General features: G+C 40.2%; 1 protein-coding gene across 2 annotated transcripts; it reads left to right on the plus strand.

Moving 5' to 3' along the window:
- On the plus strand, positions 1 to 26747 carry GPR146 (G protein-coupled receptor 146). Of its 2 annotated transcripts, none has more exons than XM_054270681.1 (2): positions 1 to 47; positions 22061 to 26747. In XM_054270681.1, the coding sequence occupies exon 2, from the start codon at positions 22105 to 22107 to the stop codon at positions 23107 to 23109; it is 1005 nt and encodes a 334-aa protein (XP_054126656.1). In that variant the 5' UTR covers positions 1 to 47; positions 22061 to 22104; the 3' UTR covers positions 23110 to 26747. The 2 variants fall into 2 exon arrangements, with proteins under 2 accessions (XP_054126656.1, XP_054126657.1); XM_054270682.1 differs by lacking the exon at positions 1 to 47 and adding an exon at positions 19395 to 19438.
- Positions 26748 to 27303: the final 556 nt, after the last annotated feature.

Below are 27303 nucleotides of genomic sequence, written 5' to 3' on the forward strand. Positions count from 1 at the left end.
CCCAGTGGCTCCATCTCAGACTGACATTCTCCTGGGCTGCATCTCATGTAAGTAGAGCTGTAGCAATACAGTGTGATTATTACTGTGCATGCTTATTTCATCAATGTAAAACTGTGAAAATATTTACCAAAACTGGGATTTATAGACCTGATACTTATTTCGGTAAAAAGGTACTGGATTATCAAGACTGAAGACATAGCTAAGATAAATGGTATTAACTCTCAGATTGTCCTTCTCAAAGATCACAAAGCTGCCACCTAAACTGTCTGATAAAGTTACATTCAATTTACTAAGTTTGTGAAATCTAGACTGTGTGGAAGTGTCCCATCGTCCTTGATGCACTCCAGGGCTCTTTGCCAGGCAGGGAAACCTCTGGAGAAACAGCCTAGAGACACATCAGAAGGTTTAATTGGGATTACTTCTTGGCAGCAAACTGCTTCCCAAGGCATGTGAAGCAGGAATGGAGGCTGCAAAGCCTTCCTGGGAGAGCATCCTGAGGGTTTAACTTGCCTTGGAAGCCCACAGCCCCTGGGAATGAGTGTCATTAACAAGGGCTGAGCAGGGAGAAAGGGAAAGGCAAAGCCCTGGTTGGCTCAGCAGGGAAGATGCACCTTTAGGAAAGACTTCTAATCTAAACTTAATCTGTTTAGATTTAAAGGACAGACAGAAAACTTCATCTTGTCTTCTTCAAGAGGCCAATTAATTCCATTCATGTGAGCACTTATGGTGGAAACACCACCAAAACTCTCAGGGGGTATTTGCAGACAACAAAAGAACATTCTTGGGTACAAGGGGTGGCACCTGTTCAGCATGCAGAGGAACAGAGGACTTGTACAGCCCAGTCTAACGAGCAAAGGATGAGAAGCTAGAAATTGTTTAATGTTAATTCCAGCTCTGCCAGTACCAGCTGCCATTCTGTTACTCTCAGCAGGTCACCTCATCTTTTTCATGTTCTCCTATGTACAATAAACATTTTGGTGCCCAGTGCCCAACTCCCAGTTTAACATTCTAGTTAAATGCACTGCCTCCCTTTACTTTGATAAAGTACAGTCAGCATCAATAGTAATACTTCTTAAAAATATCTTTCCAACTATTGTGAAACAGGAGCTGACTGTTTATGGAGTACTTATTTTTTATGTCAGTTTACCATAGGGCCTCTTTACCCACAGGCTTACAGCTGGAGGCCCCAAGGCATTTTTTGGGAGTGGAAACTTTTTGAGTTCAGCTCTTAACAAATTTCCAGCCTGCAGTATGTTTTTCATTAGTCTACATGGTGTTATAATAAATGATGCACTTCCTCTTTCATTTTATGATTTTTTTCTTTAAACATGCAACAATTTTTCTGTGTCTGTTTTTTATTACTTTCAATATACTCAACCACACTAATCTTAGAGACTGTGTATAAGACCAGAAAGGATATATTGAATAAGATATCAGCTACAGCAAGACAAGCTTTTAAGTTTAAATTCTTCAGTGAAGGCCAGTCATAAACCCATTACATGCATGCAGCTCCATGGGCAACTACTACTTTAGAGGCTATTGTTAAAAAAAAAATCTGCTACCCAAAAACCTACAGTTGGTGTAGAAGAGGCTCCTGTAACACTCACCTGCAAGATACTCAGCTACAAAAGTCTGATCCCACTGGCAATTCTCCACTACAGATCCCACTGTAGGTGTTTGTTTGCCTGTTTTAAATATATTTTTATACAGATGATACATACACGTTTTTAAGACAGCCTTCCTTCTATATTTTTCCTTCTCTCTGTAATTTTTAATAAGAATGTATTCCTGGGGGCTGACAGCACCAGGAAATCCAGTCTATGCCAACAAGAAGAGATTCCAGTCAAACATCATCATGTCTGGCATACTGTGTTTCAATTTACAAATCTTTGATTTCTAAATGAATGGCAGTTCAAAGTACACATGAAACACAGATACTTTCTGCTTATGTACATAGAGATTGTTAGAGATTAAACCACTTTTAATTAAAGACTTAAGCAGGTGTCAGTTCATGGTACCCTCTGAATTTGGTTTAAGAAGATGTATGTTCCACAGTTACCCAGCAGCACATTAAATACAAGCAGAATCAAAGAGACTTTCCTAAACAAAGCCAAGAAAAGCTACTTTGTAAGAGGGTTTGAAGTTTGCTGCTACTGATCTGTCATTTATGGAACGTCACATACTTACTTGGGAAACATTTTAGAACACTTAAAAAATAAACAAACCCCCAGCAAACGGCCCCATGAGACAGAGCCCCGGGCCACACAAGATGTGTTCATTTCAGTGGGGTTTTGCTGTGCCTCTTTGTTTATGCATCTAACTACCCAGAGTTAAATTGCAGTATCAAGGCCTAAACCAGTTAATTTAAGAGCATTCTAGACTCAAATAACAAAGAGTTTAAACATGGAAATGGAACTACTTCCAAGTAATTTTTCTCTATGTCATACTTCAGAGTGAGAGCAATATGAGTGGCACCCTGTTTTACCATTACTCAAAGATTCTTCATTTCTTTTTTTTAAAGAAAATTCAAAGATTAATTTAAAGCCATCTGATGAAAATACCTTAATATTTACCTTCATATTTTGTTGTAATATATAGTGAATTCAAGTGATTTCAAAAGTTATCCTGGATGTTTCTCATTTCAGGATGTTAAATATTGGCTCTCAGAAATTTCCATTACACATTGTCTGACAATATTTGCTGCTCTGGAGTACATGAACTGACTTTTAATTCTCACAGAGGTAATGATAATAAAATTTGTAGAAGTTTGGCATAGTTGACATTTTAGAATTTCGTATTTATTGCAAGTCCCTCTTTTCCAGGTCTATAAAGTAAGTGTAAAAAATGGTTAGAACTGCCAAATGTATAAATTCTCTCAATCCTTTCATCAGTTACAGCTATTCTCAGGCTGGTCTCCTAATCACCCTTTAAACACGAGGGCACCAGGACATCTTGGCAGCAGTGTTATAGCTGACACCTGAGGACAGTAAAGGAGCACACCTGTAATCCTGGGATTTTATAACCAGTAAATCACAAGCTGAAGTCCCAAACCAGGAGCAGGCCATTCCAGAGCTGTGGGGGAGGCAGAGCCAGGATCCACCAGCTGCAGTCAGGGGGATGCAGGACGAGCAGGGCACAAAGATCAGAACAAAGGCTGCTGACCAGCCAGGGTGTCATCTGCAGCAGTGAAATACCAGCCTACATCCCAAATGCTGCTTTAGGGCAGCCACAGCACGGCTGCAAAGGCAGAGTTTAAAGTGGCACAGGATGGTTAACATGAAAGCACAATCTTTGGAGTTTCAACTGATCCTAAAGGGAAGACTGAGTCTTTTGTGTAAACCAGCTTTCCCTTTTCCCTACTTCTTTACTTTATTACAATATTGCATCTAGAGAAATCTGAAAAATAAAAAATGGTAGAAAACAAGATTTGACTGCTTCAGCAATAAGGTACAAATCTGGAGTAACCATGAAGGCTCAAATTACAAAATATCCAGTGCAACCAAGAGTTACACATGGCTCCTGAATTTTATCAAGCTGGCTGCAGGCAGTGTAAGGAATCTCCCTTAGCCAGGAAGGAAAAATGCCTAAATTCAGGTGAGATTCTTTTGTGCAGCTATGGCAGGCACAGGTTACCAAGTGGGGCTTTGTATGGCTGCTCCACCTCCAGCTTTATTTGCTGGGAGCTGGTTATGTAACTAACACAAAAGAAAACAACCATTTCTGGGTTGTTATCCTTTGCAAGCCCTGGGCTGCCAGGAGGAACTCAGAGAATTCAAAAGCAGCTTCCCTTCTGTTGCTCTTTTGGGTGTTTCTCTTTGAAGTGGCACCCTGAGTGGCTGCTCATTCACCAGTTTTGTAGGTAGCCTTTAAAGAAATACTTTCCACCCTTCAAGCTTAAGTACAGAAACATACAATTAATTAAACCAAGTTAGTGGTGTTATTATTTCAGCCTTTTATTTCTACTTGGTGTCAGACTCTTAAGACGAAAGGACTCTTTGTAGTAGGATTTCAGACACTCTGGGGAAAATTGTGAACTTTAAGACTGATCTGATCTGGTTCGTGCAACACACGAACAATCTAAGGAAATCATTTAGCTACTGCTTAAAGGAAAATTCATTCTAAAATCCAGAAACAGTCAAACTTTGCAGTGTTACTGTGCTGTATTTAACTGATGATTTAACCCTTTGTTTTGACATGCTGTTTTTTAATCACTTTTTCCCCATCAAAAGAAGACTCAGTATAAAATATGGAATTTATGCAGAGTAGATTTCCTGGCTAGGAAATCTTTGGTAACAGATAAATGAACCACTAACCTGCCAAATGGCTCTAATATAACAAAAATTGCATCTATTGCTGCTTATAATTGTAGTGGCCAAACACCATATTACTGGTTTCCAAATATTTTCCTGGTGTGAAATGTTTCTAAACCAATCTCTTTCACCAGTGCCAAACTCCAGGAACATTCTCCAAGATGGCTTTAGTCCTTAAATTAAAAAAAAAAAAAAACAAAAAAAAACCAAAAAGAAATCCCACATTATGAAGAATTACTATGCAGAAAAGATCTCAGTGAATCCATCTTACCATAATGGCTCACTCCCATTTCCACACACTGTGAATGTTGTTTATTTTCATTCTTTGAGCATGGGATTTTATAGCCATAATTATCTCATTTTCTCATAGTACAAACAGTCCAATTTTCATTCATTAAGGTCAACATTTTCATTGCATTCTTCCTGTTTTTTTCTTCCCTTTAAAATTTGCTATGAACAATAAATACAATAGATTTATGCCATCAAAATATCTCTTGGGGTAGAGATTCATTCATAAATTGTTTTTTCGCATGAGCATAGATCAAAAGGGGCAATGGTAAAATGAACAGCTAGAGGAAATTATGTTTTAACTCCTCAATCTTCAACCTCAACTTCAAAGATTATTGACCAATAATATTCTCCAAAATCTGGAAGGCTTCAAGAAGTAATGCGCAGTCAGGCAGATTTTAGAAGCTGGTAGCACTTCATGGTCAGCTGACTGTGAAATCCTACTCACTACCACAGTCTGGAGCTTGCAAACTTGGTGCTTTACAACTTCTTTAAAGGGTTGAAGGGCGGGGAGACTGCAGCCAAGAATTTATTAAGGAGGACAGTAATACCCTGGACTTTTTCCTTTGCTTGTGCTTTCTCCTCCCTCTCCTGTGCTGCAAAGTGAGCTGCAGTGCCTTCAGCCTGTCCTGTGAGCTTCACAAAACACACCCAGAGGGTTAAAGCCCTTCCACCACCTGAGGTCTGCAGAGGAAAGAGCTGCTGCAAGGCTGGTAACAGGAAAAGGTCAGGAGCTGTGTATTATATCCTGTATGTTTGGATTAGCCCACAATAGCTAAATAAACTGATCTGATGTCTAATGACATTTTCAAACAGTAGTTAATAAAATTAGCCAAAGTATGCAGAGACAAAAGATGCACATGGACACACCAAAGAATATCTCTAACACATCCACACAAGCAGTGACCTAACAGAATTTCAGCAGTTTGGCCACACCAATCAGGGTCAGATATAAAGGAACTCAAGTTAAAAAACCTGCTGAATAGAAAAGACAGAAAAGACAGATACTCCTGACTTGCCTATTATTACCACTCCTATTGATATGCAGCTATCAGGTTTTTGGCACAGAATCATGTTTTTGAAACAGAATCATGGTCTTTTCTAAATAAAGTAAAAGGCATGCTACTGACATGAACCACAAGCTTGGAATACTTTGGGAAAGCTTCTATGAATTAGCAGGGTTAGCAGGTGTGAGGGATTTCCACTAAAAATCACATGAGGATCCTGGGTCATGTCAGCAGAGAAAGGAGCTGTAAAGGAGGAGATTCCCAATCCTGTAATGATGGAGCTGGCACAAGGAGGGTAACCCTGAGCTGCCTCAGCTGCACAGAGCACTGCAGTGCCCCTCAGGATGAGCTTTCTTGTCACTGGACACCAAAAGGCACCACTCGCTTTCTGGTGGCCCTCAGCAGAAAAGAAGCTGTGCCTAGCTATGAAACATCCAGCTTCCACAGGCAGTTTCACCAGAGCTCATCTGGAACGGCCCTCAGGGAGAGCTGGGTGAATTCCTCAAACCAGAGACGCTGGTTCTGAGGAATGAATGTATGATTAATGGGGTTGCAGCACTGGTACAGTTGTGGTCGCCTTTTTAAAGCTTTCCATCAAAGTTCTTGCAACCTGAAATACTGTAGCAGATGAAAAACGAAAGGGACTCAAAGCTGTGCTCATATAAAAGGCAGTGCTAAAGCAACTAATCTAAAATGTGCAAATAAGTCTTGCTTACCTCAGCTGATTTGCACATTCACTTTCATTTTTTTATGTAATTACCAAAGCATTTTCAGACTTGTTATGACCAAATATGAACTTGCTGAATATTCAGACTAAGATGAAACAGAAATAAACAGTCTTGAATGAATCCCATTAATACTACACCTTGCTTTACACTTGAAACAGTAATACTGAAAATGAGAAGGAATGTCAGTGGGGATTGGCTTCAGTCTGTGCAATGAACCAGGAGATCTTTGCTCAGTCTCTCTATCATGAACCACCAACTGCTTGCATTCCTTTGAAGAAGGTACCAGCTTAAGATAAAAGTATACTGAGGAATATTTGTGATAATCCTTTAAATGAATAACCACTTTTTATAGACAACTCTGCACATGGGTATGAAGGGCTGAAACACACACTAATTCACTAATATTATAGTGATGCTTCAATGAAACCACTTCAGCTCATAAAAATAATGCTCTGGCAACCACAGTCCTGAATAACTACTTTCACTTTAACCTTGTGATTTGTTTAATCCACCTGAATCACTGAAACTGTCTAAGATACTGCACAGAGCAGTCCTGGAAGGTGAACTTCTAAAAGTCATTATAATGTTGAACAAAATTGCACAGAACTTTGTTTTGGTCTTATTTAGCTTCTGTAAGTAAAAACTACTACTAGAATTGTCTATCAGATGTAGCAGCATGTTAGGGACATCAGCACCTTAGACATATAATGACTTGAACATCTGAATCACGCGCAGATTATTCTGTAAAGAAAAACCTGCACTGTTCATATCCCATTTTCATATTACCAAGGTTACCTGTAATTATGAACTTCAGGGCTGTGCATTAACTTTATAGAACAATCAGCCATGAGAGACATAATTGGGGCAAGGTGGACAGGGAACTGCCATATTTAATTCAGTGTATGAATCAACCCAAAAATATTGAACAGTACACCGTATCTGAAAATTAATCTTGTGAGGAGGCCTCCAAGGTTTCTGTGATCCCTGCTGTTTAGTGGACACAAAGAAAAACTGCATCATGTTCTCTGTGTTTCATGCTCACACCAGACACCTGTCCAGCTGAACCTCTGCCATGTGCACAGCAAAAATATCTGGCTTGTGCTTAAAGGTGCTTTAGGTCTGAGCTAATTTACCTGGCAGGTCACAGAAGAGGCTCTACCTTCACTGAGGTTTGTGCTTGCTGACTTTGCAATGAGGCAGAGTTAAAAAATAAGTCACTAAAGTAAACCTCAACATTTCCCTCAGTCCCCTTGCAGCTGTGTGGCCAGGACCAAGTCTCAGCACAAAAGCCCATCCATAGATCTACCCATGGATTCTTCATTCATTTTAGGGTTAATCTCCTTTATAGCTGATAAGTAGAAGCATATCTTACACTTTACTGCTCTGGGGAGGCCAGAAAACACAAGAAATATCTGGAAAAGTTCTATAAGTATGGATATTGTTGAAATGTGCTTTATGGTCAAAGCACAACAATCTCTTCCCCACAAGTTCCCCAAGTAACTCCAGGTGATCAACTACCACTTGTGACTACAAGCTGTAGTTACACATTTACACAGTTACAAGCATCATTGCGGCAGGGATTCTGTATCTCTACACTCCAGCAAACCTTGCAGAAAGTCTGCTGGACAAACCCAGCCAGGAAAATGGAAAAAGTATTAGGTTGTGGGCACTGCAGCCTGAAAGAAGTGATGGACTGGCAGGGCCTATGAGAGCAAGCAGTTGCCTCTATAAAACCAGGAGAGCAGCAGACTCGAAGGAGCCACATTATTACCCCCTGCTCTCCCTGGAGACCAAAGGAGTGCTATTCCATCTCCCAATCTCTGCATTTCTGTCCTGCAAAAAGCTGATATGCTAAAGTTTATGAGGGCTGAATTTCAAAAGGAAAGCACACTTCCCCTTCAATTCCATGCCCAACTGTCACTGGTATTATCAAATATAAATCAACAACACAGCTTGGGTTTTCTTCTCTGTGTTTCAAAATACAAACCATACATAACGGCTTAACCAAATGAGTGATAAGTATGAAATATTACAAGCATAAAAAAAGGAAAAGTCATAATCCTGGGCTGCCCCACACTGTCTCCTCAAAGAAATATTACTTCAGAGATTAAAGAAGTGCTTGTTTATTTAACAATTTGACCAATCTCCAACAATGGAAAATCTAATGGAAAATACTTACAGGGGACCTACTAGCAGAGCTGCTGTGTGATAGACATTGTAAATAGAGATTTGGGGGGGGTTAACTTTAATATAAACAATAGAAGCTTAGCCAAAGGGAACAAAAAATAACTGAACTAAGCAAATACTTAAATGATGAATACCAACACTTAGAACATTCTCAGGTGTTAACCTTAGAGCCCATCTCGGAGTCCTGTTGTGAAGTTTAGCTTCTAAGAAACTGCAAAATTAAAAATAAGCAACTAATGATATAGAACAACAAAATACATTTTTATTACATACACTAAAGAAGATCCACAAGTTCTTCATTCATTTTATGGGTCAACTCCTCTATGGTTAGTAAGTAAAATCATGTATTCAACTTTACCGCTTTGGGGAGGAAGGAAAACACATAAATTATTTCTTCACCACAGTTTAAAAAGGCAAATTATTTAAGGACTATTTGTATTCAAGCTAAACAGACGGAATCATGATGTTACAGGCTTTTTATTCAAATGCAAAGAATTTACATTTACCTACCACGTCATTAAAGTCGGATGATAGAGCAGCACCATTTTCCTTACATGATTCTTTTCCCCCCCAATTAAAATGTTTCTTCTGAATGCATAAAAGAATTCTGAGGTTTACAGTATTTTTTAAAGCTCACATTGGCTCTTTTTCAAGTCTAATGTTGGTTACTGTGTAAATCTCCAGAGGCCAAGTGGATGTTGCAGGATGTTGCATTGTGTTTCTGAGGTGGGGGGGATGAGACTCCCAGCACACACAGCTGTGATGAGCAGCTCTGAAGAAAATCACACCTCACTAACATAATATTTTTGTCAGCCTGGCTCATTCTGGCCATGACTCTGTTAATGTGCACAGAGTAGCTGCTCTGATGGTCACATTCTTTTCCTGTACCAAAGCTCTCTGGGTTTGATGCAGCCGCTGTTTGTCTCCCGTTACGTAACAACACCAAGGGCTGAACTGTTCCCCGAACCGCAGCGTGTCCTTTCCCTCTGTCCTTTCCAAAACCCTTTCACAACCAGGGGCAGGGTACACAGCACCGTGCCCAGGGCAGGATCAGGCGCTGGTGGTGCCAGAGCTCCAATGAGAGCGTGTGGCTGCAGCTTAGGGGATTATGAGCACGTATGTGCAGGGCAGTCACATGTGCCCACAGTGTCCAGCGCCACGCCGGGGGCACCGCGGCCACAGCGGCTCGCAGGGCTTGCTCTGCCCCAGAAACCAGACACTGCACTCTCTGCTGAGCTCACTCACTAAAGGGACTGGCTTGATGGGCAAAATGCTTCTGCGACAGCAAGGCAGTGCCTCCCAGGTGAGATTTTAAACAGTTCTCCTTTTAGATTGCTTTTGGTTTTTAAGAGCCTAGAAAGAATTTACATAAATTCATCTAATCCTTGCATCATGCCGTCATCAGAAAACAATGTTTGGGTTTCAGATAACAGTTCTTTAGGGAAAACATCACTGTTTGAATTTGCCACACTCCCACTTTTATCTGGCTGGCCAAAACAAAGTTATAGTTGCTTTTCTTGTGCATATCAATTTTCATGCACATTAGGCTAGATTTCTCACTGTTTCTTTAGGCAATAACTATGTGCTTTAATTTTTTTTATTTATTGCTCTGAATATACAAGATCTTTATGTTTCTGTATATTTAATCTAGAAGTATTACAGAAGAAGTATAGCAGAGGAATTGATCAAAAGTTAATCTAAGTAGTCTTTAAGAGAGAAAAAAAAGTTTTCTGTGAAATTGAGATCCTTATGAATCTTTTATTCATAGGATAGTAATGAACGTGCAGCAAACCATACTGTGAAATATTACTGCAAAGCAGATAGACACAGCGGTAACTAATTAACTAATTAATCACAATTAAGTTGCATTTCCATTTATATTATAAAAGCAGGTAAGCCAAAGGCAAACTTCAAAGGACCAAAAATTTCCTAACTGCTTTCAGCAGACGCTTTGAATAAGCAGAATGACCGCTGTCCTTTTAGCCTCCATAAGCATTTTTAACTTCACTAATCACAGTGATTTTTGCAAATCTGGTTTCTACTGTATGTAGCAGAACACCTACTCTCCCTTAGGGCTCTGTCAGCTGAACTTAACTTTGTTCTGATAGAAATGCTAAAGCAGCATAAAAGGCAGCACCCTATTTGTCATGCCAGCATCATATCTGGTATGGGTTTGATTGGCTCCATCATTTAAGTCTGAGCAGAATTCCATGGATTTCTACACAAGTCAGACTGATTCTGAAGTGATGCAACAAAGTTAATCAAATGTCTGGTCAAAGTGATTCATGTAAACATCAATGTTTGTGATTAGCACATCAGACTGATTAGTCTGAACTCCTGCATGCAGGATCTGAACATCAGATAAGAGGCTATCAGAATATTCTGCATATCTTCCACAACAGCCACAACAAGTAGAGCTCATTTAGGTGAAGACAGACCAGCAGGCTCCAGTGGCCTCCCTACAAACTGTGCTTTACTGTTCTCAGCACCCAGTGCCTGTGTGGGCTCTGTCAAAACAACCATTTATCAATCATTAGTAAGAAACTGGCTCTCTGACAAACTAATTACTCCTCAGGCTTCCACCCATTAGCACAGGAGGAAGCAGATTATACATTTATTTCTGTGGTGGGCTGACCTCAGCTGGGCACCAGGTACCCAGCAGAGCCACACTCTCACCCCCCTTCACTCCCCTCCACAGCTGGACAGGGAGAAAAAATAGAACTCAAGGCTTGTGGGTTGAAAGAAGGAGGGGGAGAGATCACTCTCCCATTACCATCCTAAACAAAACAGACTCAACTTACAGAAAAATGAATTCATTAACAATCAAATTAAAGTAGGGTAATGAGAAATAAAACTTGCCACGCAAACCTAATATATCAGGGCTCCTGCAGTAACAAAGGTGCTACAGAAGTTATTTTTGCTTCCTGAAGTAAGACTTACTAAAAACAGCTGGTTACCTATGAAGGACACTAAGAAATCTCTACAAAAAGTCTGTTCAAATTTTTAGAGAGTTAATTGTTGTATGGCATGTGAATGGATACACTGCACTTAGTAAGCACTAATACTTATTTCCATGTCATTAACGTGGCTCTAGTTTCAGGAATTTGTACAAATCCTAACCATGGCTTTCCAAAATACCATGGAATGGATGCAGTGTGGGCAGCAGATGGGTACTGGTAGCAGACTCCAGGTGTGACTTCACAGATGTTTTTGTAATGGGAGGCTTTAGGTTTAAAGAGTCCAGGTTTACAGAGGTCTCAGACTCCTTTTCACATTTCTTCCCACAAAATTACTTTGGGGTGTTTTTTTTTTTTTGCTCTTGGAAACATTTGTCCAGCCTCATGTTGCCCTGGAAAAACAATACCCATTAAGAGTATCTAAGGAAGCATCCCCAGCCACAGGTCTGTGGAAGGATGGCCAAGGACTCAAATGAAATCAAATACTCAAACCTGTCAAACTATTTGTCAGCATCCCAGAACAGAATGTGCTTAAGGGTTATTGTGAAGTTTGATATATACATACAGCTGCAGTGGGGAGTCTTACAAGAAATTGGGTTTATTGGTAGAACATTTTGATGACTAAGGGATAAAAGCTCCCAGTCACTGATAAGGTGGAGTGGAGAGTGGCACATGGCAAGCAATAAGTGGACAAATCAGAACTCATTCATATCAGAAAGATGCCTCAAGCCCCTGGTAAATGAAAATTCTTATTCTAAATCTTGCCATCTAATAATAACCAAACTTAGATCAGCATTAATATTATACTAGACCCCCTGGAATGTAAATTTATAGTATTTTATTCACACATTATAAATGGAATAAGATGTAATCAGTAATTATGCAAGTTCATCCAGAAGGCAGCTAGAAAATGCTATTTCCTTCACCAAGCCGTGAAAATTAAAAGCCACAGGAGTGTCAGGAACAAGATGTCTCAGACTTGCCAGCAATTAACAGAAAGATATGTTTATCTCCAGCGGATGTGACAAATTTTGAAGTCATTTCAGCCTTAGTACAATTCAGGGCTGATTTTCCCCTTCAAACTCAGACTAGTTTTACAATTCTTCTATATGCTATCTGATAAGGAACTATGTCAGTATTTCTGCTTTTACTGGAAACCTGGTCCCTGTGGTCAGGGTCTGTTCCACAAGAGTTTCCTCCCCAGCCAACGTGATGCTCTGGTTGATTAAGTCACCGAGTCAGCTTTCACCAGTGCGTCTGATAGGAAACAGCATTATGTTATAGTTTCCAGGAAAAGTACCATCTGTGCCTCCTGCCAGGCTCTGCAACTGGCACCAAAAGACCTCTGGGGAATGTTTCTGTACTGCCAAATTTCAGCAGAGCTCCCTGCCACAAGCCCTGAGCACGGGTGAAGCTGACAAACAGCGGGGCAAGATAAGAGCTGCAGTTTCCACCCTGCCAGCTCACCGGACCAACTCATTTACACAGCAATTCCAGCACGGGCCGTGCACCTTTGACACTCTCTTCCTGGAATAAATTCAGTCAGCAAAGCCCAGAATTGCCATAATTTGCATGAATTTTGATTGGCGAGAATCTGCCTTTTTTACTGGAATGATGCTGATTTACATGAACCACAAGTACAAACATTCCTTACCTGCAACCTGGGCAATTCCAAAGTGCTGGAAATACAGAGGCCCAGGCACCTGCTATCTTAATCTTGTAAGGTGCAAATGACCTGTTTGCACTTATTACCTAAACAAATTTTACCATAAAACTGTTTTTTTATATTATGTCATATATTACAAAGGACTCTGCAGAAGTTTCTACAATATGATGATCTTTACATAAAAAACAGGAACAAGTAAGTTCCATGAATTTTTTCCCACAAACCAGTCTGAACTGACCTGTTGCTCTACAGTTTAAGTGGCTGTAGGTACTGGGGGCAAAACTCCTTATATTTAAACATCCGTGATTGCAAGTTATGAAAAATTTATTAAAGAAATCATCCACTGAGTCTATTAAGTTCCTTAAGTCAGAATAAATGAATGAAATAGTTTGATTAAAAACTGTGGGATAAAGTCCCAGTTGCTCTGAACATCAACATCACAACAATAAAGATGCCTTCTGAAGGTGTCTGTACCCCTTGGTAAATCCACTGAGTTGCAGTACTTCATACTAAAATAATCTGCAACTTACATGCAGTTTTAAACTGAAGGAAATTACTTGCTTGTGTGCTCTCTCAGAAACTGAAATTTTCTCTATTTTTTAATTAATTATTTTGGTTTCTCTGGCTCACCAATTAGAAGCACACTGAAAATTCTCACAAAGGTTAAATTTTTTTAGAAGTTTGTTTTCAGTGAAGCAGTTAAAAGAATTAATACATATACCTAACAACTTTCAGTTATCTTGACACTGAATGCTATTTAAGGTTGCTGCTATGTAGTTTTAAAGTGGGGTAGCTACATCAAAATCAGCTACAAAGTGCTCTGAAAACATGGAGCAGAGCTGCAGCAATGCTAACTGGCTGTTCAGCACTCTGAATGGCGCCATCTACTCTGCTGATGCTTAAAAGCTGTCACTTCTTGTATTCCAACTGGTCAACTTTATAAAGTCCAGAACTGGAAGCACCTTACGTAAGCTGATTTTCTAATATTGCATTCATTCTAATTATTCCTGTTATTTAATACGCCATAAGTTCCTGGAAGTGAATAGGAATACTAGGAAAATTACTCAGGTTTTGTTTTGCATATAGCTTAATCTTTCTAAAAAGCATTATCTAGTGGGTATTAGAGCATCTCCAAATTGTCTCTCATGTCAGGATCCCTGGCAGCTGAGGCCTGTAGATAGATGAATACAGGTAATCACTGTGTAAATTCATTCTGCCTGATGGAATCCTCACCTGTAGAACTAACAAAAACTAAGGTATTTCATTTTTTTGCAGTGATGAAATCTTTAAGTATTAAAAGCTGCACTGTTCACTCTGTAGTGCATTCTTTCTCGCTGCACAGAAACATTAAAAAAGAAACAATATGTCATGTTTTCCATATAGAAGCTGTTCCAGAATTCGGTGATAAAGCTAAGTCAGGAAGGGGTGGAGCAGCACCATCAGTGCCACTCATCCATGCTGGGACAGGGAGAACTTAACAAAACAAGGCTGAGTTTATGGAGTTAACCCGTGCAGAGCCTCCAGTGCAGCTGATCCCCAGCAGCTGCCAGGAGGGCACAGCCACTGCAACCCAGCTGCCACAGAGGCTGCACTGCAAAGAAATGAACAGCACAAAAAGGCAGGATTTATCTGGAGTGGCAGATGTGCCTGGCAGATAGCATCTGTGTCTGAGCAAGGGACTCCTTCCATAAAAATCTTTAGGGGCTGCAGCGCTGGGCTATCTCCTCTCCACAGAACTTCTGCCCCATGGTTGGTGGTTTTTACAACCTTCCAGAGCACCACAACACTGCCACTCTCCAACAGATCTAAAGGGCTCTTAAACACACCATTTAGCAGTTTTGATTATGGTTCCCAGAGTAGCTGATCTTTTTTATCTTCCTTTATTGGAGTAAATTATCTGTTCTCATAAGCTTTAAGCTGCTTAGAAATTGAGAGGGAGAAAGAGAAACAAAAGCAAATACAATTATTCATTTCTGATGAATACACACGTTGTTTTGAGCAACCTTCTATGAACTCTAAAAACAAAAGAAAGTCCTGCAGTTCTCACCTATTAGAGAATATGCACATCTTAAAAAAATAGTTGCCATACCCTAAAATCCAGTTTTCTTCCTTCTTCCTAACAAAAAGCCCATCTGAACTAATTTCTTGATGCTTAGTGACCCATGGCAGCAATTTGCAGAGTTACTTTTGACATGGCCTTATATGAACTCAGATTCCCAAAGAGCTGAACAATCTAAACAGAAACCCAATGTGCAAATGACATTGCTAATAATTACATTAATAATTGTACATATTATTTATATATTTAATAATAACAATGATAAATAACAGCAACAAAAGGTCAAAACAGGATGGAAAAAGCATCTATTTAACAGATTGCCAGGGCAGTAAGCAGATTATCATGGCACTAGTGGGATCTGAATTACCAGGTAGCTGCTATGCAAATGATTTACCACAAAGATGGTGCTTACAGAATGAGAGGATAAACAAATGAGGCAGGGGTTGCCAACATCTGTGGAACAATAACAAAGGTCACCCACCCACAGGAAGGAGCTCTGAAGACAACATATATTCAGAATTTCTGGAGAAGCAGAGTGAGCAACATCTAAGGGGGACCAATGCAAAATGCCAAGACCAATTTCAGGAACATGGGTATCTCTGTACTCATGCCATGTGCAACAGAAATGCACTCCCTACAGTTCTTGAGAATGTAATCTTTACTGCTGATCCAAAATACCAAAGGACAGCATGACATATCCCACAGAAAAGTCACAAAGTAGAAGTGAAAGCATGCCATGCTTGGAAGCCCTGTCATCATTTGGATGGGATACTGTGTGTGTGTCATATGAGCAAATAATGATGGGAGGTGCAGTGTTAATTGTAAGGGAGTCATCAGGGAGAGATAAAGAGGAAAACATTGTCCAGGCAGATAGGAAACTAAATTAAGAAATCGGGAAATGTACATGAGAATTTATGCATGGAGAGAAGGAATGTAAAAGGAAAAACATTAGTCCAAAGGAAGGCAATTACCTATAGAGCTGGAAATGGGTTCACAGCACTCAAATTGTGCAGAATCAAGAAGGAAGCAAGAGTTCGGTCATGTAAGTGAAGAATCTTGGGTTTATTTTAATTATTAATTATTGCTATGCTGCTATTAAAGCAAATTATATAGCAAAGGGAAAGGGTTTAGAAAACCAAAACCTGAGCCTAATGAAGGGTGAAATCAGCAGGACCAGAATGCTGGGTGACTACTCTTCCATGAGCTGACTGGCCATGAGTGGCAAACCCCTTGTTCCCTCTCTTTCAACTGACCTGCTCTTGCTTTTTGATTTATACTTTTTAAAATATCCAACATAGGCTTACTACATTCAGTGCTACTCTGTATCAATTATCCTTGTTTGATCGTGCCTTCTTTCACCTTACACTGCAATGAATTAACCACATTATAAATGGAACCAGTATCAATTATGAACTTCCCCTGCCAAACTGGTCAATGGTTGCACCACAAAGACAAATGACAGGGTTGGAAGGGGCCTGTTTTTCAGCCCAGCCCCCAGTATCAAGCAGGATTTTCTTCTCCACTCATGTTAAAAGCATTTTATCTGAGCTGTATCATTACATTATAAACAGTAGCAACTCAGCAACTGCATGAGAAAAGTATATTCCTATTTGCTTGCAGCGCTGCATTTCCCCCCTCACATCTAACCTGAGCTATTTAGTTTTACTTTTTTGTATATCCAGCCTAGAAGTCATTTGCTAATCCCTATGGTATGTGTATAAGCTAGTAAACCTAAAGAAATGTCATGTTACCCAGACTGAGAGGGAACAGCAATGTGACACTTCACTCCCCAGCACTTGAGAATTCAATGTGCTCTCCTGGATGTACAACTAATTGTAGCTTTCTAATTTTCAAACAAATTGGTCATCCATTATTTAAAGTTTTAAGAATTAATCCGTAAGTAATATTCAGCATGTCCCTTTCAGAAAGCACCTTTCAAACCCTGATGAGGAGCTGACAATCTACTAAGCTATGGTTTATATAGACATACAGCACTTCTGGCCGTGATTTTTAGTTTGCTCAGTCTAGATCTGAAGGAAATGTGTGCTGCCCAGCAAAGCTCTGTGTAGGGCCCAGCCCTCCCCTAGGCAGCACAGGGTTTCAGTGTGTAGGAACTGAGATCCTGTGGGAACTCAAGAGGACGTGACAAAGGTACAAGTGTTTGGCATGTTCAGAGACCTTGCTGGCAACAGCTTTATTAGCTATGTACTTTACTAGCTATTAGTTTATAATGATACCACAGCTTGTGAAAACACACTGAGAGATCAGAAAAAGAGGTAAGAGCTACGTCACACATAGATGATAATAGAGCAAGCAGACAAACCATGTGTTGTATAAACAAAAAAATCTGCAGAGAAAAGAGACAATGCTGCAGCTGGATGAAGGGTTGGTTTTTTAAGTCAAATAAAACAATCCAAGCATAGAATGGTCACGCTTCAAACTCTTACCCAACCTGCTCTGCAACTTAGTGCTGCATTATGAATGGAAATGTCTGAAAAAGCCTGACTGCAGCTATGGACTCTAAGACAACTGAGCAGAACTTCATTTTTTCCCTCATTATTTAGAGTTCATTTTATGGCTCTTTTCTAAAATAATCTTTGCCACCAAGTGCTGTCAGCTTCTTGTGCTGTGTTGCAAGAAGTTTTTTCTTAAGTACTTCATGGACATTGTTATCTAAATAAAACCACCTTCAGCTTTAATGGAGTGTAAGGAAACTGGCTTTTGGCCAAGTATGAGCACTCTAAAAGTGCTTCTACACGAATACCTTTCTTACTTTGCTGTTCCCCTGGTGACCTTAGGATGATTAAAGTCCTTCTAAGTTCTGAAGCACCAAAAATGTGATGCCACAGTTTGTAACATGAAGTTATCCACAGCACACACAAAATTCTGTCTGTGGACTATCTATCAAACAGGAATGGGGGAATTTTCTGCTTTTGGGAGCTGCAGTGGTTTTACAAAATTTGTAATGAACATTTACATACAAACTGTGGTCAGATTGAGTAACTCAAGACAAGCAGGATGACCATTTTTAGACTTCACAGGATACTCAAGAGTTGGAAGGGACCCACAAAAATCTGGTCCATATGGAGATCAAACCCACAATGTTGGTGTTAGCATCATGCTCTAAACAACTGAGCTAATCTCAGCTTTCGTGTTTTTCCAGTATTTATTTCATATACAGCTGCTTATTTTTCCAATAAGGCAATAAGGGATACTACATTGGTGTTTATTTGCTATGGAATAAAGCTTCAGAATTTCTAAATATAAGACAAATTATTTTGAAAAAGGCAGCTTTCTGTTTGGGTTGGTGATATCAGTTGGAAACATACTTCAAAGGTAATCCCTTTTCATTAGTCTGAGGAGCTTCCATATAAACAACAGAACAACCACAGGAAAAAATTCATTATGGGATAAATTATCAATCTGCAGTTCAAAAGCTCTTTCAAGAAGTGATCCATTTTAAAGTTGTATTAAATATAAGCATTCACATCTATTAACTGCAAGTGACATGCAAATATCCTTGAGATTAATCAACTTTTTTTAAAAAGGAAGCAGAATGGAACTCGTAACACCATCGCAAAATGAGGGTTATGTTGTAACACCTTTTCACAACACCAAGGCAATCTCCATATTCAAAGTAAACGCTCAGAAACTTTTCTTCCTACCTGGTTTTAAAAGCTGGCTTATGTTTGCCAGTACCACAAGCACCTGTCCACTTTGTAGTACAGGAATTTTTAAATAGTGATTGTTCAGGATATATAGGCTATGAAAATGAAACCTCAAAGCTACATATTCTCATCCCGAGTTAAAAATAAACGCACGCTCTTGAGTGAAGGCTGTTGACTGCGCTTGCAGGGAATGGCACGGGCTCTGCAGCAGCCCTGCAGAACCCCAGCACCGATGACAAAACCATAACAAACCTGCACGCCCCATGGATTTTAAGCAGCAAATCCGAAACCCAGGGACTACAAAGCGAGCTGGATTCAACAGCTCCGAGCACAACCTCTCACTTCTTGAAACTGGCTGTAAACAGGGGAAGGGAGGGGCCAGGCGCCTGCCAAGCCAAGCAGAAACTTGTGAGTAACTTAGGGAGGCAAAACAAGTGCAGCGCCGGCAGCGGCTCCCAGCGCGGTGCCGGGCCAGCACCATGACCCCCGGCAGAGCCACGCCGGGGCCTGGCGGCCGGCTCGGTGCCTCGGGAGGGCGGCGGGGGGCAGCGGCTCACGGCAACTAAAGGTGAGAGGCTGCGAGGCTGCGGGCGGGACGCGCGGTGCCGCTGCCCCGGCGGGCGGGCGGGGATCCAGCGCGATCCCGGGGTGAGAACGGAGGATCCGGGCAGAGCCGGGGCCGCCGCAGCCGGGGCACTGTAAACAAGAGGCTGCTGCAGCCAGCACTTATGCAACATCGGGGACCTGGGGCTGCAGCGCTGCCGGGGAGCCGGAGCGGGCTCCGCACGGTGACCCCGGGGAGCGAGCCCGGCACGGCAGAGCCGCCCTGGCAGCGACAAAAGGCACGGCCGGGGCCGGAATGTGAGCGGGGCCTGCACGGCACAGAGAACAGGGTCAGTGCTTGCTTCGCTGGTAAGTCAGCATTCAGCACCGGGGATTGGGGCTGCAGCCGCAGAAATACCTCACCTGGGAGCTTGAAAGTCATCAAGAAGGTTTTCCGAGAACATGTTTTAGTTTTGGGGTTTATTTTTGCTCATTTCAGAGGTAAATGTTGTCACTTTCCTAAGATTACTGTTTAACAGAATGAATGGCCTGCCATTTCTGTCATTAAAACAGAACTGTAGTGTTTAACCACGCTTGGAGGACGTAAAGAAAGAATAAGGGTAATGACTAAAACCATTTGTGAAACCAGACATCCCCCTGCTCTGTAAAATACAAAGCCAGGTAGCAAACACTGTTGATCTTCTGAGACAATATACAGGCAAGTTATTCAGTGGCTGATGTAATTCCGTCTGGAGTAATCAAAGCTACATGCTTAAGGATAAACCTACATAATGGAATTACGTGATTGTACCCATGCCTGTGCTTAGTCACCTTTGCACTCACCAGAATGCATATATTTGCAATATCTAGTTCCAGTCTGCTGCTTGGCTTGAATCAAGTCATAACAGTTCAATGAGATGTAGTTTTGGTTCCCTTCAACTGCGAAAAAAACAGCTCAGCTTTTCTTTTTCTTTCTTAAAATCTTAAGCCAACAGATGCTTCCTGAAAACAAATGGGGTTGTTATCGGTGCTCAAAAATAGAATGAGGATAGATAGACAACATAAAGATATGATATGGTCCACTCAACACAACAGTATAGCTGAAGAACTGATGTGAGAAAATGAACCAAAAAAAGTCAAGTTTTCCCACAAAGGTGAAAACAACCTTTGAAAACAATAGAACTTCTGGTGCTGCCACAGAAACCACTTCTCTGAGGAAATCCAACATGGGACAGTGGAATAAATATTTGCTTGCCCAGCTAAAATGACTGTATTTTTAGCCTGACTTTTGGCTCAGCTTATGTTATTTAGAAGAAAAATGCACACAAAACAACTGCAGTGGGAAATAACACAGGGAAGTTGACACAATTTTGGGACAAGTTTTGTACTATGGCTGAAGAGTCAGAGGATTAGCACCAGGGAGATGCAGTCACGTACTGTATGCTCACAGACCCCACACAGTATAATTTAGCCATCTGGTTCATGGAGTACAGCATGTTGTCTAGTAGCATTCATTTTCATTGCACAATGTTTACTGTGGATTGATTAAATCTTGCTCTCCCTCTGGAAAGAATCCAGGTATGAGTGCTTACACTTTGCTATAGGTGCTGACGGAGGAGCACACAAAACCACGGCAGTGTGTGACAGGCAGAGTACGTGACACGGGGAATCACCTGCTGCACCAGCTCTGCACTGCCCCTCAAATGCCATCGCTAACAACCACAATTTTAAGGCTCTGCCTGTTTTGAGTTGCACTTCAGAGATTATTTCTCATTCCTGCATTTTGGAAAACAAACTTTGCACAATTGCTTTGAAGTTCACTCGGTTTCAGTTAAAATGCTATCTCCAGTGACGATAAAGCAAAGATGGCTCGGCCACAACTGCTGATAGTAGCATACTTTTTAAAGAATTTGAGCTATTTTGAGAGGAAATGATAGCTGATTCTTGCCTTTTGGAAAGTCAGGCTGCCCTGATATTAGGTTCCCCGGACTACAGAGGTCCATTGTTTTTTTGAAACTAAATGGTTATAAGGTTGGGAGTCTGAATAGAAACTGACCTATTTAAAAAAAAAAAAAAAACCACAACAAAACCAACCCCCCCCCCCCCTTACACCTCATTTCCCAGTATCCTCTAGTCTTTGTCTGTTTTATCAATGATCCAATACACATCCACCATACTGCCTTACATGTGCCTCCTAAGAAACTTTTTTTTAAGGTAAAGCTTATTTAAGATGTTAGGAGATCTCTATTTGCCATCAGACTGTGAAGATTTGTGCTTCAGTTTATATCCTTCCACTCTTCAGTAGTTACCCTTATGTACTTTTAGCTATATACAAGGTACTGTTTGACAGTTTTCAAAAAATTGCATTAGTATTCATATATACATCAATACTTAATGATAGCTTACAATTTCCTTCTGTTGAGTGTCCTATATCAACTAATTTGCCACTAGTTTCATTTAAATCAAAACTGCAGAACATGTATTAGTCTAATGAAATTTTGAATAATGGTTTACTTTCTTCTAGACTAACAACATCAGTTATGTGATACGTACAATCTTGAAGTTCAAAATGTTTTCTTCACAGTACTTTGCATTTCATTTCCGATGTAATATTTTAACAACACTTTCACTCTTTTTCTCTCTACAGAAAAGCTGGTAACCAGCAAAGAAGACACAAAAGCTAAAATCACTATGTGGAGCTGTGAAGCCTTAATCAACAGTACTGAGAACAGTGAGGACCAGCATCTCTGCCATGACTTCGACCTTGTGCTTTCCATCTTTTCCCTTCTCTACCTCATTATATGTTTCCCAATTGGCCTTTGTTACAATGGCCTGCTGGTCGTAGTTAACCTCTACAACAAAGCTACTATGACTATGCCAGATGTTTACTTTGTCAACATTGCCATTGCCGGCCTCATCATCAACACTCTGGCACCAATGTACCTGCTGGGTCTTGCCAATACAAAATGGGCCATCTGGAATTCCAACAATGAAGTTTATATCACCTTCCTTATTTTATTCAACGTCTCGTCGTTGGTTACCATGTACTCTACCACACTGCTCAGTCTGGACTACTACATCGAACGCGCCCTGCCCAGGACTTACATGTCCAGTGTGTACAACACCAAACACGTGTGTGGGTTCATCTGGGGCGGGGCCATGCTCACAAGCTTTTCATCTCTCCTGTTCTACGTCTGCAACCACGTGTCCACCAAGATAATCGAGTGCTCCAAGATGCAGAACCAGGAGGCGGCGGACGCCATCATGGTGTTCATCGGGTACGTCGTTCCCGCCATCGCCGTGCTCTACGCGCTGACGCTGATCCTGCGGATCCGCAAGGAGGCCACGCCGCTGGATCAGGACGCTGGGCGCCTGGATCCCTCAGTGCACAGGCTGCTGATTGCCACAGTCTGCACACAGTTCACCCTCTGGACACCCTATTACGTTATTCTCTTGGTAAGCACGTTTACTAACCTACGAGGAAGAATTCCAGATGTAAATTCCATTCAGATATTACACTTTGCCACGATTCTGTCAAAATTCCTGGCTTTCTCCAGCAGCTTTGTCATGCCTCTGCTCTACAGATACATCAACAAAAACTTTCCCAACAAATTACGCCGTTTGCTTAAAAAGATACACTGTGGGAACCAGGGGTGTTCTCACGAGCGCACAGTGGTACAGCAGGTCATGACATAGGTGTGACAAACCCCTGGTGCTCTGAGACTGCAGCACTGGCTGCTCAGTGCTGGGACTGTGACGCTGCTGTGTTGGCACTCAGAGACGTGTGAGAGTCCCAACCAAGAGGCTGGAAGGAGCTTCCATTGCAGTTGAATGCAACAGTCTTAATTTTCCAGTAGTTGTTTGCTGAAGTGGTGTGAGGCTCTGGCCTGTGTGCTGCATTACCTGTGACATCAGATACCTTCAGTGCACTGAACTGCTGACAGAAGATAAACTCTGTTTTCATGGCTCTGATCTTCCTCTCTGAAGAAATCACTAAGCAGTTTATTGAAGTCTTGACTGAAGACATGGCACCTTGTATCTTGTATAGAAAAAGGTATTACCTTGTTTTCTGTACAAAGAAGTGATAGTGCTATCCTTGATGAAGTAAAGAGAATTTTTCAATGAAGATTATATAGTTGATCTTTACTGAAGATCATATGACTCAATTATACATGTCCAAATAGTAAATGTTAATTATAAATTAAATTATTTAATTTCTTTCTCCATCACTGATTTCCCCCTCTAAAAGAAGCCTAATTTACTTTTTTCAGAAATTGTTTTCTCACACAAACTAACCTGTTTTAACATTTATGGTAAAGTGATTTTTTCTTTTAGCTACAACAAATAACAAAAAATGTGTTTTAATTTTCCAGTGCTTTGTTTGTATCCTAAAACATTTCAGGAATTCAGAAATATTTATTAACTAATTCTGATGGAACTCAGAGATGTTTGTTCCAAATACTAAAATGAAGGACACAGTGGTTTACAAAGTTAAATCAGAATTTAACTAGCAAAGATTGTCTGGCTAAGTGTTATGGTCCACATATGTTCATGTAACAAGAGTAATTATCTTAAAAAATAAATATGTTTATGATTAACATTTTGTATTTTCAAGGGATATGTTTGCAACAAATAAATTAAACTCTCTTTAATCTAGGATATCACTGGAGGTTTGGAAACCATATAAATTTCCTCAATATAGGGATCCCAGTCAGCATCAGCTCTTTGCTGACCTCTCAAAAAAGCCTTCCATTGGGATTGTTGGATACAAAGTAAAGAATTTGACTGATTATACAAAATACATGAGAAACACAGACATGCTGCAGGAAGCACATAAACAACAAGCTACAAAGCACTGACCCAAAATCTACCTGTTCTTGTGCTGCTGTTGCATTAATGACGGGGGATAGGAGGGGGGTGCAAGTGGAGCTGATGTTCTCCCACTGGTGTAGGGCCTCAAGACATTTTTGTCACTTGATTCATGCTACAGTGTCATTTTATTGATTAATCTGTTACAGCACAACTCAAATTCCACATGACATCATTAAAAAATGTGACTTTTCAAGCTTCTGGTATAGAAAAAAACATGGAGCAAGAGCAGAACTGAACCCTTCCCATTGCTTAGAGCACAATCTTGTCTGGTGACTGGCCCTAGTCTGTCAGCAGAGACACATACTGAAGTTCTGTGAAAAGAACTTTCTGAGGAACAGACCTTTCAGATCTTTTTCCATCAAGCAATTTCTTCCTTTAGTCATCTTTGCTTATCTTATTTATATACAATCATCTCTAAGTTATCAACATCCTGGTGGAAGACTTTCCATTAACCTTTGCTTTTTTTAAGAGCTTTTCATATTTTATTGGATATTTTTAACCCTTAAAGCCTACAGAGTAAATAATCTATTTCTGTGGTGTTTTCAGTTTTAGCCTGTTGATGAAAACCACATTAAGAACTTAAGCTGTTCCTCATTGCTGTGTCCAACTCACTCATTTAGTGCTTCTCTGCTGACACACATGACACTGGCTGCTTTCTTGGGTTTGCCCACCTTGAGAGATTTTCTGTGAATTTCTACACATCGTGAGCACTCAAGCTCACTTCCCCACAGAAGTGCTTAAGAACAAAATCTTTCCTTACAGCTGTCAAGCAAACAGACTCCTCCTTCCCATCTGAGGAAAATTCGGTTTCTTAATGCGCCACATGAAATCTCTCACGTAAAATCTGTTAAAGAAATTCTGTGCCATTATGCAGGAGGAGTTCCAGCAGGGAGGAACTGGCTTATCTAATGTGAATAGAGGCTTTCAGAACTGGGACACTGCCAGAACAGTGCAGCTGAGCAGGCAACTTTAAGTGCAATTTCAACTTCCATGTTGCTTCCTTACTTCCATTTCCTCCTTCTCTTAAGACATCTGATTTCTGTCTCTAAAAGAATTGTTGCCTTTATTTCTGTTCCTTTCTCTCAGTGTTAAATTCTCAGTTTCAGGTCATGGCTCTTGTCTCATTTCTCTTCATCATTTTTCACTTCTCTGCACAATTTATTTAACTCATTTCTCTCCCATCCCTGCTTGCCTTGCACACCTGGTACCATTCAATGCTCGTGTTTACTTCATCACACTGACTGCTTTATGATGATCCAAATCTTACTCAGTGATTCAACATTACAAATTTATGTAGTAAAATGGAAGCTGCTATTGAAGAGATGTATAAAGACAGATTTTTATGGAACTTACCCATGGGGCATCCGATCTGATTTTTTCCTAATCTTTTTTACTGCAACAGAGCTATGGATGTTTGTCTGTATCCTTGATAAACACTAAATGTGATGGCAATCATAGATACAAAAACTTGGATAATTTAATGAACAAGACTGCTATCCACTCAACCTCTTAGAAAAGTTAATTTGATTTCTTAGTTGCCTCAAAGAAACTGTGCTGTGGATCTGCCTTGCTGCTGTTCTCCTAAGAGAATTCTGAACTTAACTGCAGCACCCTCATCTGGTATCTCTGAAAGAGCAGCATCCCAAAAAGAGAGAGCTTTGCAGTACTTATATAAAGAACAGCAGAGAAGCAAGTACAGTAAAATACTTAAGGAAATACAAGGTATCATAAATTAGGAAGAACTTTTATGGACAAACATTTAATACACAAAGTTCTTGAGAATGGGGCCTTTCCATTTCAAATACCTGAAGGTTGCTGGTGACTGTAAATAGGGGCTTATCTATTACACATTTAAATAGATATGAATAAAAATACTGTATATATGCAAGATAAAAATCAGCCTACTGATGTAAAAAGAATCTGCAAAGAGTTTATTAAATTATTTCTAAAAGTGTGTCATTTAAATGTAAACCTCTGAACAGGAAGGTGTACTGTATTCTTCTGTATGTATATAATGTGTACTAGAAAGTAAGCACTAGTTAAGTGCCATTATTAACAGTGTTATTTTCTCACAAAATTAAACTTAATATTTGAATTGATTTATGACTTACAGCCCTCTTGCTGAACCGCTAATTAAGTCAAATCAATCAACTAACACAAATGTCATGTTCTGCTTCTATCTGAGTTATTAACACAGCTAGCTCAAGACAGGTTCTTGTTGACCAACTTAGTAGAGGTCCTAGTTTCAAAAGTTTACATTTCAGAATCAAATTTTGTTGTCTCTGAAGATTTAATTTCAGTTAATGAAAGAAGGTGATCAGCCACTAGAAAATTCCTGGTTCTATTACAATGAAGAGCTGTGGACTCCAATATCATGTCAAAATACTACAGAAATGGACTTTACGGAAAGCTTCATAAAGGAAGTATTGACTCATAATACATTCTCAATAAAAAGTGTTCAAGTGTACATGGTCAATAAAAGGTGTGATTTTTTATTTGCTTTCTTGATCAAAACCTTTTATAGACAAAGCTAAACCTATGTGGCATCACTGAATCAAAACATAACAAATTGCATGACTTGGATGTCAAATTTCCAGGCCTTAATTTGCCATTATTAAAATCTCATTTTTCATCAGCATGAAGTTGGTTGGGAATGAAAGCTAAAAGGCACATACCCTGCCTTTTTTCAGAATAAAGAATCCTGCAGTTAATGAGGCAGAGTAACAGTGCACCTGGAGATCAATGCAAACATTGGCCACATCCTGACAACTTCCTTTCCTTTGTGCTGCCACAATCGGCTTCCTGCAGAAATTCTCTTGGTTCTCAGAACAACACAATAAAATAACCCACACCTCTGGCATCCCTAAGAAAACACAGCTTTTAAGAATCTAAGATATCTTGTAACACATTCATTGCAGTAACCACTGCACATAGCCAAAAGATTACTCCCCATGGATCAGTTCGTTTACCCTACATATATGAAAATATTTTCTTGGCTGTGCTTTCAAAATTATTCAT

Source organism: Melozone crissalis, unplaced genomic scaffold (assembly GCF_028551555.1).
Source record: "Melozone crissalis strain CALT ecotype California unplaced genomic scaffold, PUWL_Pcris_2 ptg000012l_1, whole genome shotgun sequence".
Classification (NCBI taxonomy): domain Eukaryota; kingdom Metazoa; phylum Chordata; class Aves; order Passeriformes; family Passerellidae; genus Melozone; species Melozone crissalis.